General features: G+C 51.3%; 1 protein-coding gene across 5 annotated transcripts in view; it reads left to right on the top strand.

Moving 5' to 3' along the window:
- AGAP1 (ArfGAP with GTPase domain, ankyrin repeat and PH domain 1) overlaps positions 1-18,093 on the top strand; it is a 549,901-nt gene that overhangs the window by 185,513 nt on the left and 346,295 nt on the right. For all 5 annotated transcript variants that reach the window (XM_057744262.1, XM_057744263.1, XM_057744261.1 and 2 more), the window contains one exon: positions 5,241-5,328. In XM_057744262.1, the coding sequence (XP_057600245.1) occupies positions 5,241-5,328 (88 nt within the window). The remainder of the gene's footprint in view (positions 1-5,240; positions 5,329-18,093) is intronic.

Here is an 18,093-nt window from a genome sequence, read left to right as displayed (position 1 = left end):
TTAGGGGAGACAAAAGGGCCCACGGTCCCGGGGCCTTTCCAGAGACTCAGGTTCCGCAAGACCAGCCCTGGGACAGAGCCGCTGCCCTCTGTGTTCAGTGACGCCGTCCCCGGCACAGCGCGAATCCCGTGGGACACGGTCAGGAAGTGCTGCCAGCGATTGCAGCCGAGCGGCCAGGGATGCTACGCGGAGGTTTCCGGTGTCGGATATGCCCTCTGAGCCCACCAAGGGTTGGGGCTCTGCCGTCGGAGTGAAACAAGGGGAACAGTGTTCTCATGATGACGACACTTACTCCGTGCCGGCGTGGGGTCCCTGCCCAGTGGAGTCACCACCTTTAGTCCTGAGTCCGTCCTGCTGCTGTTCCCACTTCACAGCGGAGGTGGGGGAGGGGGTTGAGCCTCAGACATTAAGAACAGGCCCAGGGAGCCCCGGTTACTAAGAGTTGCAGCCGGGATTTGAACCTGGAGTTTGTGCTTCTGCGTCGGCACTGCCGGTAGAACTTTCTGCAACGTGGAAATGTTCTCTGTCTTCGCTGCCCAGGGTGACAGCCACGGGCCCTGTGTGGCTGTGGAGCATCTGACGTGTAGCTGGTGCAAGCGAGCAGCTGAAGCTTGAAGTTTAAGAGTATCAAGCCCTCTGGTTTAGACCCAGTTTGGGGGGTTAAAGGTGTCAAGGGTTCTGCCAGAGCCCACGTACCAGCCCGTAAGTGAGGATGCCCGCCACCCAAACCTGTTCTCTGCTGGTATTTCAAAAGCATGCAATTTTCTGGAATAAGTGCGTAGAGACGAAGGGGTGGTTGTGTGAACAGGTGGAGTGGATTTATGGTCCTAAAACAAAACTCTCGTGAAGTTGGCTTGAATTCACAGGAGGGGTGGACTCCATCTCACGGATAACTAAATGTGAAGGATTCTGTAGTTCTTCTGGGGGAAGGATCCTGCCCCCGACCTGTATGGGGGCGGCCAAGACTCCGGCAGGATGGCCAGCTCTGCTCTGGGCCGGGCGTTCTCCTGCTGGAGTGCGAGGGGCAGCTTGGCCTTCTCAGCAGGTCCCTTCTGTGCTAAGGAGTTCCCAGCGTCCACTGAAATGCTCCTTTGTCCAGGGCCAGCCTCTGTGTGTCCACAGGGCTACGATTGTGTCCTGCCTGGGCACAGCACCCAGGACAGGTGGTCCCTTAGGTCAGCACCCTCGGAACCCCTGACTGTTTCAGAAATGCAACAACTCCATGACATAATAGCAAGCCTCAAATGGACTCTTTATGTAGTATTTGGCCATAAATCATCTGGAATCTGTCAGAGGGAAAATGTCAATGTTTGCTTTCTTTACTTTCTTTTTTTTTCACCCCACCACGTGGCTTGTGGGATCTTAGTTCCCTGACCAGGGATTGAACGCAGGCCCTCGGCAGTGAAAGCATGGACTGCCAGGGAATTCCCAGTGTTTGCGTTCTCATCAGGAGTGGCAGTGCCATGCCGTGTGCTTCCTGCCGTGGCGTGATGGGTGGATAAACAATGGCCCAGCTGCTTCGGGGGCCGCAGCCCATCCACACTTGGGTCCCTGCAGACCTGTGCCAGGTGGCCCGTGCTGACCACTTACCTGTGGGTGACAAGGGAAACACTCCTTGGTTCTCTGGCCTGTAGAGGTGGGTGTCAGTCAGCAACTTCTCACATCCTATTTGGACATTTTCATTGAATTCTCAACTGGGATTTTTACCAAGAGCCTCAATTTTATTTTCAACAAACCACATGTTTAGAAGGTAAGTAGTGAAGTGTGGGGCAGTAGAGAACTCAGTTTGGAAAGACATCTCATGTGATGTGACCCTTCACAGCCCTGCCCAGAGGGTGCCAGGCCCGTGGTGATGACATGTTGCCACCAGAAGACACAGATCTGTAATTTTCAGGACGCCTTTTCCTGTGATACCTCTCTTCTCCCCGAGCCTGTAGACCCAGACTGGCCTGATTCCATTCTCTCTGGCGTGTATCCAGTAGCAGTTCATGGTTCCCGTGCAGCTTTACGGCTTAAAGAGCAGTTTCGTCCCTTATTTTATTTCCTCCTCACAGCTGGCTGTTAGTTTCTGCCAGTGTTTCAAATTAAAATAACGCCTATGGTGTGCAAACATAAGAAGGTGTATGAGACAGCCATTCAACACAAATAAAATACCTTCTCCCCCACCCCTGGGATTGAGTGATTTGATCATTGAAAAGGGTGAGTTAATTCTCTGCAAATCATTGACCTGTAAGAAGGAAGGAATATTGCCACACACAGAAAGCACGGACCGAACAGTGTTTGATTTTGAACGCTTTCCTCAGGAAAGAAAAAGCCTGATCTTAATTAAAAATTCAATTCTGCGGCATACTGTTTTGGATTTTCTCAGCATGAAGCTGACAAACAGCAGGTGCCCTTGAGCAAAAGAATAATTAATAGGTAGAAATTCTCAGATTATAGAGGCCCAAGGCAAAGGGAAGACATAAGTCAAACCAGGAAGGGAAACAGCTTTATTTAGGGTCTGTCCACATAGTCTGGGGCCTGGAGCCCTGGTAGTAAAGCATCTCATGTCTACTCACAGGCGTTTGGGTCGTTCATTCATTTATTCACCCAGTGTTGCTGGGAGTCCACCTTGGGCAGTGCTGGGGGTAGGAAACCAGACACAAGTGAGACCAAGTCCCCTGCCAGCACTGGAGAGACTCAGACCCACTTACGGATGTGGGGAAAACAAAGAGGTAAGTGACAGGGTAGCGTTATGAGGAGGGCACTAGGGAGCTTTGGGGAGAGGCATTGGTTGAGGCTGTGGCATTAGGAAGGCTTCTCAGAGGAGGTGACATCTGAACTGATTGCTGACCCATGAGTAGGAGTATTATTTCGGCCGTGATTGATGTGAAAAGATCTAGGTGTCTGGAGTCAGCAAGGCCTATTAGGATGGGGTTTGGTTACTGGCATATCGAGGATGAAGTAGGGAGGGGAAGCTGAGGTCTATAGGACCGTGACTGGTGAGAGGGACAGGATGGTTCAGGGTTTAGGTCAAATTTTAACTTACTTGTTACAATCTCATGCCAAATTTGTTCTCTTTTATGCTTGTTTTTCTAGTTATCCATCATCCATTTATCCAACCAACCAACCCCCCACCCCCTTGCAATCCGTCTTTTCCTTCCTTCCTTCCGTCCATCCATCCGTCCGTCCATCCATCCTCCATCCCACATTTACCAGCATTTTGTTGCGGCCGAGAGCTGTGCTGAGTGTAGGGATTCACAAGGATGTCCTTGCCAGCATCAGAGACATGGTTCTTGGTCTTCAGGGACCTGAATGTAGTGGGGCTGGAGCCAAGAACATCAGTAGTCACAGTGTAAAGTGTTTTGGGTGTGCAGAGAATCCGGGAAGCCGTCCATAACTCTTCAGGTGAAGGAGGGTGGGGTGCCCAGGTGAGTGGAGTGTTGGTGGTGTTCCCGCTGGGACTGGGTGCCTACAGCAGAATCGGTTGTAAGGATCTGGGGAGAGACACTTGTCTGTTCGTGAAATACTTGGACTCTGGCCTGCAGGCAGTGGGAGGCTTCCCAAGAGTTGTGAAATGAGGGAGTCATTTTTTCAGTGTCAATGTTAAAGAATCTGGTATTCTCGGGGTGAAGAGGGGGAGCTCCCAGGCTGGGAGATGAGCTAAAGACTCCCCTGAGGTCCAGCAGACGGACCGCGCAGCCTGCCCCGTGGGATGGTGGAGGTGCTCACAGGGCATCTTCTGGGCGGAGCAGAAGTAGGAGACAGCTTTCAGGTGTCTGTGGGGATGTGGTCACAGAGGATGAGGAGCAGATTGGGAGAGAACAGTAAGGTGTGGACATGCGGAGGTTTGAGTACCAGTGTAGGTGTGTATGGGTATACCTGGAGAGGGGGTGGGGCTGGGGAATGAGAGTGGGAATCCATAGCTTATTGGGAGCATGTGGGATATAGCCTGGCTCCCTTGGTGGGGTGGGGGTGGGGAGGTTGCTTAGAATCCAGGGTCTGGGCAAGGAGCCCACGTGGGCTGGGGGGGAAGAGAAGAGGAAGCCCAGGGCAGGAAGTTTTAAGAAAGACTCTTTACAGCTTCCAGGGATAGGGCTGGGTCTGGAGCAAGGGGAAGGCCAGGGGATTTAGAAACCCAGGTCATCGGTGACCTTGAGCAGTGTCCTTGTTGTGTCGCCACAGGGTCAAAAACTTCAGGATGGCAGGGTGGGGGAGCCAGAGTGGGTGGGGAGGGAGCAGGCGTAGCCCAGAGGCCCGGCTGGGGGGAGAGGGGAGGCAGGCTCTCCACAGGAGGGGATCCCTGTCCAGGGCAGGTCTCTTGTCTTGCTTTTTCTAAAGAGAAAATTGGATTTGCTCATGCTTAAGTGCAAAGGGGAAGGTTCTAGTGGGGGAGGAGAGGATTAAAGTGCAGGAGAGTCTTTGTACAGAAGGTAGAGGGGGACTGAGATCCCGGGTGGAGGGAGGGCTTATTCCTGAGGGGCAGCCACCTGAGTCCAGGTGTGTCAGCTGTGTTAGCAGGGAGCTTTCTCTGAAGAAGGCAGGGTGAAGCCAGCCTCGCCCGCCGGTGACTGTGCGTTCCTACGTGCAGGAACAGTGGTCCTCACGTCGCTCTTGACTCGTTTTTCATGCAGTGTGAACACCTTTGCCGCCTCAACTGTGGGTCCCTGCTCTGTGCTGCAGAGTGCACCCCATGTACAGAGACGCAGGCCAGCTCTCTTCCTCCTTCCTTCCTTGGTCCAGTATTCTCGCCTCCAGTCCCTCCTGGACACTGCTGTTTCCCAGCTCGGCTTTCTCAGCTAGTCTCAGCCAGCTCCAAATCCTACCCCAAAGTCGTGATGGAATGCACCAGGATGTCCTCCTGATCCCCTGGTGACCCTGTACTGCCCCTGCGTCCTGTTGAACCCTGTGCCTTGTCGAGTGTTTTGAGGGTCCACAATACATGTTGGTGGGCTGAGTCTACCTTCCTGATGTAACCAGCATCCATGGGATCTGGGGAAATGCCACGACCAGTGTGTGTTCAAACCTTATTGATTCTTTGGGCCACAGAGGCTGAGAAAGCATGAGATGTTAACTGAAGATGTTGGAATCCATTTTTCTTCAGCAGAAGGATTTAACGAGCCAGTTTTCAGCCATCCCACCGATGCTTGGTCGTGATGGTGTTTAGAATTGCCGTCCATTTTAACCTGTCTCTATGTGCAGATTGCTGAGAGCGTGATACACTGACCACTCCTTAGTGACTGTCCATTTCTGTATTTCAGGGCATTGTGGGTAACTTGGCCAGCGGCAAGTCGGCCCTGGTGCACCGCTATCTGACCGGCACATACGTCCAGGAGGAGTCTCCCGAAGGTATGCTGTGTGTCAGACAGCCTCCACCTCAAGAGTTTAGTTTTCTAAATTTTTTGTTAGCATATTCTAAATTATTACCGTGATGTATTCCATGTCAAGAAAAGTAATAAAATACCAAGCAGTAAAAATCCTTAGGTATGTTTCTTCTTCTGTAGTATTTTTAGCCAACCAATTATGTTACCTTCATCTTGGCATTTGGACTAATAGAATCAAACCATGAATGCTGTTGAATGTATTTCCTGTCTGGTAGTTCTGTCCCTTCAAATGTGAATCCAGTGTCAGTCCTTTAAGTATTACTGCTTGGAAGTTTCTCCAACCTGGATGTTGTCTGTACTTAATTTGGACGCACTGTTCCTTAGTCATAGATTCAGCGTTTCAGACGACCACCACCATGCGTTTGAGTATGTTTTCCCCCTTATATTGTATTCTAAACATTGAACAATCATTTTGCATGAAAATAAGCTATCTCTTTTGCCGTGAGGCTTTTACCTCTTCAGTGAACATATCCATGTTTTGTTTTTTGCTTTAAATGAAACGATGGTAGGAGTGCTGGGGAACCGTTTAACTGCCGGGCCCCCAGATGCAGGCAGGGTGTGTGCACACGGTTCTCTAACGTGTATTTTCTCTCCGTGTAACCTTATAAAATCCAACTCTGAGACACTGAATTTCTGGTTCCTTCTTTTTCTTACTGGCTGTTCCATTCTTTGCAGACATGGACGCAGGTAACTATCCACTTTCTTCGTGGCAGCGCTTGTCTTGTTTGAAGAGCAAGGAGAGACCCAACCCTGTACTGTAGTCTTGCCTCCCCTCCTGTTCTGTGTATCATCCTATTTTGTTTCATTTTCTCCTTTTTTTTTTTTTTTTTAAGTTAAACATTTCACCCTGTTTTGTCCCTTAGATGTCTTTTTAGCAGTAGTCCTGAGTAGCTTCACGTGTTTCCTGTAACACCTGTTCTAGTATTTAACTCTCATCCTGGATACTGTGTCGCCGTTCAGAGAAGAGTGGAAGATGGAATTCTGTGGCCATCTTTGCTCGGGGCTTTGCCACGATGTTGCAGACGTTGCTATCCTGCCATAAAAGTCTCGTGGTCACTTGAGGGAAAGGCCTGCTTTTTCCCTTATCCGTATTGAAATGATGATTTTGGGGAGATTAGACGTGAAGGCTCCGATGTGGGAATCAGTGAGGAAAAGCATAGCGAGACGCTGAGAAATGGTGACAGGTGCGAGAAAGTCGGCCGGCTCTCTTCTTTCCTGGAGTCTGTACCTGCTCTGTGCTGCTGTATTTGTGCCTTGGTGTCTGAGTGTGGGTTTTTGCTGGGGTCATTTCGATTATACCCGAGAGTCTTCTAGAGCTTTTTTCTTGGGGTTTCTACTCATTCCTCAGATCTAGCAATTGTGTAGATCGATGACACCAGCTGCTAACGTGCTGATGAGCCCGACTGCAGGCGAGATGATCACCCCCTAAAGTAAATCTGCCTGTGTGTCCCTGGAATGTTCCAGAGTTTAGTCGAGGCGACCCCTTGGTTGGGGGGCCCTGGCGGTTATGTGGTCAGGGCCCTGGTCTCGCTGCTGCGAGCTGGCCTCCCCTACACTCGGGTCAGCGTCTAGTAGAGTTGGTGCAGGTCCCCAGTTCTCCTGCCCTCGGCTGCCTTCCCCTTCCCACGTGGCGCTGTTTTGCTCTTATTGTAACTTTTGCCAGTTCCCTTTGGGCGTTTAGTTTGTGCTGTCGCAGTTGGGCATGACTGTGATTTCTCTGCAGCAGGCCTTTATATTTTGATGAACACAAAAGCCTTTCTCTTGAATGTTTGCACATCAAAATTAAAAACCATACCCAATGGGGAGACCTAAACATCATCTCTAACAGCCCCACTAATCTTTGGCTTTCCAGGTAACACATTTTACTATGGGAACGTCACGGTATCATATGGTTTTCAGAATACATAATTTTAAAGGGTGGACGCATTCGCGAGTATACTAACGGGACTTCCCTTACTTCATCTGCAGAGTGGAAGCGTCTCACCCCCTCCCCCCGGGTCCCAAGACCTCCTGGGTCAGGGGAAAGAGTGTCTCCTCCATCTTTGCTGTTGCCCTTCAGGAGCTGGCCCTGCCACCTATCCACCTGTCCTCTCACCGTGTGATTCCAGGTCAGGGGATTGCTCCTTGGCATTGCCAGGAGCATGGAGAGGTACCCCCAGTGCACATGCATCAGGGCCTCTGGGTCCTGGAAGAATTGCGAGCAGGTGTCGTCTGGTGCCTGGAAGCCTTTAGCTCCCGTGAATCCCTGTTTTCCAGGGGCCAGCCACCCAGGAACCGGGCAGGTGGGCACGTCTTTGTGTCTCTCTGTGAGACCAGGGGACTGACTCCCACGTTCTGTCCACGTGCTGGGGCACGTCGCACAGGGCAGCAGGAGGGAACCGTAATGTGTTGTTTCCTAAAGGAAATGAATGAGAAAAGCCTTGCTTTCTCATCATCTTGGCAGACAGAAGTCCTTGCCCCTGGGTACGGAGCCTGTAGCTGCCAAGTGATTTCAGTCCTTGCCGGATATGTTAACATCATCTATCAGTTACCTGTGCCCGCATCATTGAGAAGCTTTACACAGAGAATGTTCTGGAGCTGCAGTCTTCCGTGTCGTCACAGGTGCATGGAGAACATGGGAGCGAAGGGAATCCTCTCCAGGGTGTGCAGGAGGTTGATGAAGCTGATTACAGCTTAGCTGCAGGTGCAGCTACTTTTGTAGTCAGGTTAGGGCACAGCTAATGGTGCATGTCGTGGTCGCCGGGCTGAGGGGTGAGCTATGAGACCTTTCCATTTTCTTGCTGTTATGATTACCTGCTGGTTTATTCCCCTTTCCTGGTACAATGGCTGGAGTGATCCCCTGCCTTCCCCACCGGGCGGTGGCTTTACATGGGAGGTAGGTGTGTTGCTGCTGGCGTGGCTGGGGGTCTGCCTATGCACACAGCTCGTTGGAGCTTCCGTGCCCTTCACCCCTCTGCACGGGGCTCTTCTTTTGCTTTCATTCATGTGTAAATATCCTTTAGCGTTTCTCTGATCTGTGGCAGAGATCTTTAGATTGCTGGGAGGGTTAAGGTGGTGAGGACCTTCTGTTTTCAGATCCCCAGCCTGCACCAGAGTGCATGTTTCATCAGCTCTCAGAGGATGACCCCTGTTGTGCTACGATTGTGTGATACATTTGGGTTGATATTGAGTTGGCCAAAAAGTTTGTCGTCTTATAGAAAAACCCAAATGAACTTTTTTTTTTTTTTTTAACAATAAACTGCGTATATTTAGAGCATACAATTTGGTATCCCAATCTCCCAATTCATTCCCCCCCAACCCTCCCCACTTTGGCCAACCCAATACAGTACTTTATTCTTATGTGGCAAAGACAGCTGACTCATGATTTCGATTATCTTAAAGATACAACTGAATGAGGAAATGGATTTAAATATCATGTGTGTGTTTCAGTGAGTGGGTTAGCAGTGCAAAAGTGGGTCATTCCGTAGGGAACCTGTAAGTCCATGAACGTAGTCCAGAGAATACAGCTTCTGTGCAGGCACGTACCGTTTTAATCGTGCGTGTGTGTGAGGTGCGTGTGTGTATCCGAGTCCTGGGGCTGCCATGACACATTACCGCACATTGAGGGCTTGAAACAGCAGAGATGTATGTTCACGGCTGCGGAGGCCGGGAGTCCGAGATCAGGTGCTGACAGGATGGCTCCTTCTCGAGGGCACGCAGGAGAATCCGTGTTCCTGGTGGCTGGCGGCCCTTGGCGTTCTTGGGCTTGCGGAGGCATCACGCCAGTCTCAGCCGTGTTGTCACGGGGCCTCCTCCCTGTGTCTGTGTACAAGTCTCCCTCATCTCATGAAGACAGCCATCTCTGGATTTAGGCCCACAGGTATCAGGGGTTCGGACTGGAACACATTTTTAGGGGACAGAATTTAACCTGCAACAGTTTGTGTGTATTACATGTCCGGTGTTGAAACAGAAGCTGCGCTCAGACCTGTTGAAGTTGCCCCGTTACTTCTTGGTGACAGGAAGGGTGGTTAGCTGCCCCAGACCTCACTGGCCATGCTCATGGCTGGTGTCCTAGAACGTCACAAAGGTTAGGTTAGTTGATGTGTGACCGTCACACTGCTGATGGAATTTCACAGCTGTCACTCACTTCCTATGAAAAGAATCAGATGAAAATTACTCCTCTGCTGTCAGTGCCCTATTAACGGCTGCTAATCAGGACAGTGAATGAGGATCTGGGCGTGTAATTCGCGTGTCCACTGCGTGTGTTTGTGTGCTTGGTGTCCACGGTGCACCCCGCCTTCCCCGCACAGACGCCACGTGTCTGCCGCTGGTTTTCACTCTCTCCCTTCAAAATAAGAAAAAAAGGAAAGAAAACCAGACGGCCCAGTATTAAGTGGGCATTTGATGGAAAACGTGGGCCACCTGCAACACTTTCCCTTGCAAACCGGAACGCTGGTGTCCCTGAGAGCTTTGAGCTTCAGCACCTCGTCCCACGACATCGCTCTCTGTGCTCTCCCCTTGTGCCTTGGACCTGGGGCTCACAAAGGCTGGTACCCAGCAGCTGCCCTCACGGTGGTGGTGGAGGGGGGCGGGGCCTCTAGCTCCAAGATAGACTAAACCGGCCAGAGGATTGAGTAGCTGATGTTACTGTTGGTGGAAACAAGCTTAAAAACGCCCAGAGACCTTCCTTCCTGTGATGATAAAGTTAACTGCTCTTGGCTAATTTGTCAAGGACTTACGGCCACCAGGTGGGTGGGAAGTGCCATGACGTCACTCTGTCTGAGAGCCTGGAGTAAACCCTCATCTGGGTGTGAAATGGGTGGGGTCGCCACCTGCTGCAGAGCATGGTTTTGGCCGGGTGTGACTTGGGTGCCACTGATCCTGTCGTTTCTGGGTGCTCAGGAGCTGAATCCCTTCAGGGAATGAATCTTCAGCTTCCTGTAGGCTCTTTACCAATTCACATTTTTGGGTAAAAAAGCTCCGAGGCCATGGCAGCCCAGAATCTAGGCCGGCAGCTGGCAGGTTCCCAGCCAAGAGCCTGGTAACGGGGGCATGCCCGCGTGAGGGCTGCGACGGCCCCGCCTCTCACCTGCCTTTCAGGCCTGCACTTGCCTGTGGTTGAAACCTGCGTTCCCAGACTGTCTCAGCCTCTTCCTCTCGTTGTGGCCACGGGTGAGTTACCCATCCTCCTGAATTTCAGCTCACTCCTCCCTGCTCCCCAGTCGTTGTGGGGACTGGATGTGAGTGTGAGCATGTGGAGGACTTGTCGTTAGCCCCTGGCACAGAGCCAGGGACGCTCACCTTGTAAACACGGGTCCTGCTCCTTTGCTCCTGCATCTTCTGCTCCAGATGGGCAGCCCTGCCTCCTGGGCTTTTCTTGCAGGTGTGGCTTCAGGACCTCGTGTCCAGCAGGAGCAAGATCTTGATTCCCCTCTGCTCACACCCCAGGCATCCTGTTCCTTGACCAGCTCAGGCAGGGTTCTGATATGCCTGAGGGACTGTTTCTTCTCACCAATGTGGTTATTCTAACAGCTTTAAGTACAGCTCAGGAAATGATAGTAGAGCTCTGTATGAGATGCCTGGGATCTAATGGGACCTAATCATGTCATTTGGAAACTAGAGAGAGGAATGGAATTTAAATTGGCTGACCACCCGCCAGGTGTTCTAGGATGGGGCTGAGTTTTGTGAGGTCTTTCTTGCACCTGGGTGGGGGTGCTGTCTGGGCTGTGGTGCAGGGTCTTGAGCTTCTCTGGTTGGACGTGGCCACTATGACCACTTTGACGGATGAAGCAGCCCTATCTTTGCCTTCTCCCCAGTTTTTCCAATCCGATGGTGCCCCCCGAGGGTGACTGGCCCTGGGGTTGCCACTGTGCCCTGCCCGTTCCTAGCTGGGATGTCACATGCTGGCCATGGCTCTAGCGGTCAGTTTCTGCAGGAGCAGGGGCCTGCTGGCTGTCAGGTCACCGCGAGCTGGACGTCCCTCTGTTAATCTTGCCACCTCCCCTGAGGACTCCGGCCTGGAATTGTTTCCCAACAGATGTGTCTGTCGTCAGGGCAGTAAAAGCCTTCTCGGGAGCATGTGTATCTTAAATCATTTTTTAAAAATGAATGTTTACTCAGTTTCTTAGAAACAAGCCATGTGGTAAATAGCAGCCTTATTTTCTGGGACACATGAAATGCATTTAAACTGTCAGCTCCAGAAACCCTTTCCAAATCAAATAAACTTTAAAAAAATTTTTTGTCAGCTACCACTGCTCAGCAGATGTTGGGCTTATTTCTAAACACGTTCTTGGGTGCTGTTTAATGTTCCAATGAACAAAATCTGTAAATGCGAATAAAATTTGAGTAGTTTTGAAATCTAGCCAGTTAAATGTTTCAGCGTAATTTTGCCATGTTACTTGCAACCAAGTGATTATAAGTGCATGATAAGTTTTTAATGAGGATTGTCTGAAACCTTAAATGTAAGAGCCTGCTGGTAGGTTGGCATAATAGATAAAGCAGAAGTCAGTTCCCCTGTCTTTTCTAGTTGTTTCAGAAGCTAACTCAGTCTCTCATGGTAGAAATATCATCGACCCTTGTCATTGTCCTGATCTAGAAAACAGTCTCCTAACTCTGTCCCCTCACATGTAAGCCATATTGAGGATCACGTGATACTGCCTTTAAAGTAGGTGAAGGATGCTAAAATTCTCACTAAAACTTCAAAGAAATAATTAAAGAGAAGCAGGTTCGACTTCATTTTGAACAAGAAAAAGAGCTGTAAAATTAGAATAAGAAGATTATGTTTTTGGCATAGACAAAATTGGCAGCACAGAATGTGTTTTTGAATCGGTTGTTTGGAACTCAGAACACATCGTCCTGTATTGTTATAATTAATTCAGCGGGAAACTGAGGGCCTACTGAGAGCTGGGCATGGCGCCTGCGGTCACTGTGTGCATTCCAGAGAGAAGAGGCTTCTGGATGAATGACTATAATTCAAGGTGGTGATTTACACCTGGTCAGCTGAGCAGCTGCGCGTGCTGGCTTCTGCCGGGAATCGTCCCTGGGCTCCAGGGCAGCCCACAAGTGCCCCTTCCTGTCATTTGAGTCACAGAGCCCCCTGAATAGTATAGCCTGCATGCGGGGGACACAGCTGTGTCTTTCCTAAGACATCTCATGACTTTAAAAATTATTACAAAACCATTTCTTTAATAGGGAAAAAGGAGACTGGGATCTGGAAATTACGAATCATTTTTTTCTAGAGTAATTTTAAGTCCCAAGTTGTTTTTTAGGGCTTTTAAGTACATGACTTAATTGCATATTAGAAAATAGTCCTTGGATCTGTGAAAGCTGAACTGCCACCAGGTGTTTTTTCCTTGTTCCGTTGCTCTGTCTGCCCGTGTCCTTGGGCCATGACTTTGTCGTCTTGCTGGTGGCCAGCTCTAGTTCCAGGGAACCCAGTGCCCACCGACTAGTCCATCATTCACACAGGAAACTGCCCGCTCTGATCTGGTCCATGTTTGTTGTCTTAGTATGGACTCTTTTGGTTGCAAAGGAGACGTGACCAGCTTCACTGAGCTTCAGCAGAAAGGGGGCGTTGCTCGAGTACCTGGAGCATTTCAGGGGGTGGGTGTAGAGCTCGAGAAATCACGTGAGCTAGTGAGGAACCTGCCTCTTCCGTTGCTGGGGTCTCCCCACTGGGTGGCAAGCAGTGCTCGTGGCCACAGGACCGCATGGCCTTCAGAACCCACACCTGATGGGGAAGGAAGAGTTGGAGGTTTCTCTCAGTAGCTCCAACGGGAGACTCAGAGAGACCCCTGAATGGCATGGCTTGAGTCAGAGACTTTTTTGAAGTTTTAACCAGGGGGGTGCTTTGTAATGCATGTCTCTTCCCTGATGAACAGAACTGTTACCCTCAGTTTACCCTATGGGAACACGGTGCCCCGGAGACCAGAAGGGCCAGGTCTTGTTTGCTGTCACTGCTGTGCTTCCTCTGGCAAATCTCTGGCTTTTCCAAGCTCACTTCTCCTCCCCACCTGTGCTGTTGGTCCCAGGGAAGGGCGAGATCCGAGACCCGTAATCAGTTCTTGACGGAGGCAGGCTGGCCGCAGATGAGAGGTTTTCTGTGGAATTTTGTACAGAAAGGAAAAAATGCCAGTGGCGCCCAGCCTCGGGGCGGGCAGAGGAGAAAGAAAGCGGGGGTGGGGGGCGGGCAGCACCCTTAGCTGTGGGGCAGTGGGTCGGGGGACAGGCTCACGTTCCACAGGGAGCCCACCTTCCAGGCACTGCTGGTGCGAGACTGGATGGCTGTATGACTCAGCTCCTGTAAGATGACCCTGTGAGATCATGCTTGCTGGACGTTAGAACTGTTAAGTGCAGACGTCCACCGGGGTCAACTCCCAGGGCCAGGACGTGGAGATGAGGCAGTAGAAGTTAAAACACCAGCAGCAAAATAGGCCAAGTGCCAAAAAAGAATTACATAAGGGGAGGGTCTGTAGTCTAATGAAGGTACCCCCAGGCTCTCCCCTCCATGTGCCCTGTTCCTGCAGGGACCCCCAGCCTGAGAGCTAGGGTATTGTGGGCACAAGATCTGAGGATTGGGACAGACTGTGTGTGCGAGTGCTTTCCTTCATGCACGCCACATGCAGCTGCCACTCACCTACAGAAGGTGACAGTTGGACATGGTTGAAACAAATGGTTTGAATGAAATCTTTGATGATTGACCCAGGCCGGAAGTGGAAACTGCACTCAACTCACCGTGTAGTCTTTTATTCCTCGTAGGTGGCTTCCTGGTTGTCCCGTGGCCCCGGCAGGATTCTGAGGCAGGATCTGGGTTCAGGAAGAATTCTGAGTACGGTGGGTGGTTGCCCCTGCCCCGGCATCTGGAAGCTGCTCGGGTTCTGTCCACGTGGCCCGAGGGGCAGCACACGTGGCCAGCATGCTGTCCTTTTCTGAGCCCCATTTCTTATTGTTTTGCTTATTTTACAAAACAGCAACACCACAAAAAAAAGAAGAAAAGCAGCATTGCTCTCTGAGGGCCACTTGGGTGGGACAGGTGTGTTGAAAGTGTGAAGAGGGTGTGTGGAGGGGGTGGGGCTTGGTGACAGAAACCAGGTGGCAGTGTGTCCTCGACTCTGTCCATGCAGCAGAGCAGAGCGGGTGAGGCTGAGCCAAAAGGAGGTTGTGAGGAGGGACTGTCAGTTACACAGGGTGGGACGGGGTGACCTCCAGGGGGACCAGGCTGGCCGCCTGGTGTGTGCATCTCCCGTCCCTCGTGCATAGAAGGATCCTGAAGGAGGTCGGGGACCGGACCCCCGGGCTCCTGGCAGTCATTACACGGGCTCTGGCTTTGGAGAGGCACACAGAGGGGCAGATGGGAGGAGTCCTCACACACACCTCTGGACCTGGGAGCCCACATATCACGTTGGGAATGAGCTGCGGGGGCCACTCACCACTGGACCCTCTGCTGCCCCGTCAGGAGGGGTGGGCGGCTTCTTAGTCCTGAGAAGCACGAGGACTGCAGGAGGTCCCTGACCCACCTTCTGACTTGGGCAGGAGCCTGGCAGGGCAGGTGCAAGCTAAGGGTGCTCCAAGAAGCAGCTGCAGGGGCTCCCTGGGCCGGGCAGGGCCCGAGTCTGCCTGAGAGGGAGTGATGTGCGTGTACACAAGGCGCACACGGGCAGCCTGTCTCCCGCCAGCCCTGGATGGTGGGCTTTGCTCCAGGTCTTGGTGTCCAGCTCACAGGGCCTGACCTGCTCAGAGACCCGAGCCCCCTCTAGGATGGGCACAGTGACCTGGAGACAGAACCTGCTGGACTCCTTCTGTGACAGTCCTGACACTGTTTCCGTGGGAATGAGACAGGTATAAAGAGGGATCCTCCACCCCCCGCCCCCTGCAATGGAAGATGACAGTCCAAACAATACGTGATGTGTTCCCAGAAGAAGTGTCCACGGGGAGAGGGCTCCTCCGCAGCAGTCACACCCTGCCTGTGCTGCTGCTGCTGCTCTCGTGAGCTGAGGAGGATGATTGTATTTTTAGAGGTTTGTAAAAATAAATCCCCCCCCCCCCCCCCGCACACAAAGCTGCTGCCCGCTAGGCCACGCCCTGGTGGCCCTTCACGGGGATGGTTTGTGACCCCTGCTCTGCAGGGTCAACATGTCAGGTACTAACATGCGGAGGATTTCTGGGTTTCTGCATAGGGTCCAGTCTCACGACCACCACCCTGTTGTAGTTTTTTGAAACAAACACCTGATTTATATTCAGAGAATTACGTGTAAACAGTACGTTTTGCATGCTCCGTTCTAGAATTGCATATTTAAAAAGAGTTGACACAAATAATTTTTTCCATGTTATGTTCACATGGGAAACACTAGTTTAGAGCAGTCAAATCTGAGGGACTGAGAGACCAGCTGCGCGTGTGCTGGGAACCACCGAGCAGTCGGCTTCTGCTGGGTGCTGGCCGGCACACCCTCAACACCCACCTTTCTGAGGCTCCTGCCCCAGGACATGTCTCAGGCCACAGGTGGTGGATTTGACCTCATTTAAAGATACCAGGTGAGCGGCTGGGTTCTTTCTTCTGAATCTGCAGTACTTTTTGTAATTTATCCTTTTTTATGCTTAAAATAAATGTGCAGAATACTAAAAATAAAGCAAACAGATAACCTTAAGTACATTTTCCCCGAAGGAAACAAATGTGCATGACTAAATATATTCCATGTACCACCAAACTATTTCAGAGACAGTACTAGATGCTGGAGCGTTCACGTACAGCCACCGCAGTGGGTGTTGGAATATTTCCAAGAGTTCACTTCTGTGGTCACTCACGCATACCTTATTTTATTGGCGCTTCTCAGACACTGCATTTTTTTTTTTTTTTTTTTTTAAACTAATTGAAGGTTTGTGGCAGCCCTGCATCGAGCAAGTCTTCGGCGCCATTTTCCCCAACACCATTTGCTCACTTCATGTCTCCTTATCACATTTGATAATTCTTGCAATATTCCAGACTCTGTCAGCAAAAAGGTTATGACTCACTGACGGCTCAGTTGCTGGTCAGCCTTTTTTAGAAGTATTTTTATTATATTTTTTTAAATTTTTAAAAAATATTTATTTGGTTGCATGGCAGGCAGGCTCCTTAGTTGCGGCATGCATGTGGGATCTAGTTCCCCGACCAGGGATCGAACCCGGGCCCCCTGGACTGGGAGCTCAGTCTCATCCACTGTACCACCAGGGAAGTCCCAAGCAGTATTTTTAAATTAAGGTATGTACATTGTCCTTTTAGACATTATGCTACTGCACACTTAATAGACTATTACAGTGTAGTGTAAACATAACTCGTGCACTGGGAACTCCCAGAATTCCTGTGACTCGCTTTATCGCGGATGTCTGGAGCTGAACACACAGCAGCTCTGAGGTGTGCCTGTATATTAGATTTGATATGGAGGGGCCCAGCATTATATGGCTGTTTCCGCCTTTAGAGGGCTGACTGAAAACCAGTCCCCTGCCCCATCTGCTCAGTGGTTTCCCAGGGGGCACAGGTCCCTCCCAGCCCCCAGCCCAGCCAGCTCTCCTGATCAGTTCCCTTTTCCTCCTGCTGCCCTTGACAGTCAGAGATTCTGTCTTGTTCACTCTGTTCCTGGCACCAGCCCTGTGCATATTTGCCTGTAATGGGGTCTGCTAAATGCTTGCTCAGTGGTGGTTCCGAAGACCAAGGTTTTATTGCCCCAGCCTAGGGACCTAACAGAGAAATGAGGAGCGGGGAACACAGGGGAGAGAGCCTTGCTAAATACGAATAAGAACCAAACTGTGTCCCAGGTCGAGTGTAAATGAGGTCTGTTCCCCTGCATTGCCTCCATCACTGGCTTACGTGGAAGTCCCCATCTGAGGTTAGAAACAACCGAACGCTTGGATCAGTATTGAGACTGCTACTGGGGACTCACAAAACCTTCTCCCCGGGGCAGTTTGAGTAGCAGCATCCCAAACTTGCTATCTTGTGAGCGGTTTTGACTTGGGAAAAAGAAGTGTTACCTTGGATCTTCCAGAAAACGTGGAATTGTGACAGAGCGTTAGGGAGAGTGCTGGTTTTCATCTGGGAATTTGAGAGTAAGACACACACCTTCCATTCTCTGCTTATTGCGGTCTTGGTTCTTCCTTGCCCTTGAATTTCACTTTGAGACTCTCCCTAGGCATGTGAGCTCCCGCACAAAGTCGTCAGTGTAACATAGGCACAGGTAGTGTTAGGGAGCCTGACAGCTGACTCGCACCAGCTCCTGCTCTGCTTGCCGTGGCCACGGAGGCAGGCACTATCGTTAGTCACATTTTCACAGAAGGAAACTGAGGCACCAGCCGCTACTGGAGCTGCTCAAGGCAGCCAGCGCAGAGGTTGACCCTTGGTGGGTGGCTTCGAGCCGGTTCCGCTGTGCTGCCCATGTATCCCCCCCCCACACCCAACACACACACTCTGCTGTCCTGAAAGCGCCACAGTCCACTGTCGGCTCAGGGGCCTCAGCAGAACCTCGGGTCACCAGGTCTCCTGAGTGCTGGGCCCTGCTGGCCGCTGCAGGCTGCCTGTTCCTCGGAACAGCTGCTGAGCTATTGGGGAAAGTACTGAGTTTGGTGGAGGATAGTATGTGAACTTTGGGGGCGAGGGGTGGGTTCTAACTTCCAAAAACAGCTTTGCAGGAGCGTCTGAGTATGTGAAGCCAGGGCAGCCTGAATGGGCCTGGGGCTCCGAGCCCAGGCGCCAGCATCACCCCTGGAGGGTGAGCTGCATCTCATC

Source organism: Hippopotamus amphibius, chromosome 8 (assembly GCF_030028045.1).
Source record: "Hippopotamus amphibius kiboko isolate mHipAmp2 chromosome 8, mHipAmp2.hap2, whole genome shotgun sequence".
NCBI classification, from domain to species: Eukaryota; Metazoa; Chordata; class Mammalia; order Artiodactyla; family Hippopotamidae; genus Hippopotamus; species Hippopotamus amphibius.
Note: the sequence above shows the minus strand (reverse complement) of the source record. Positions and strands in the feature narration are given on the sequence as shown.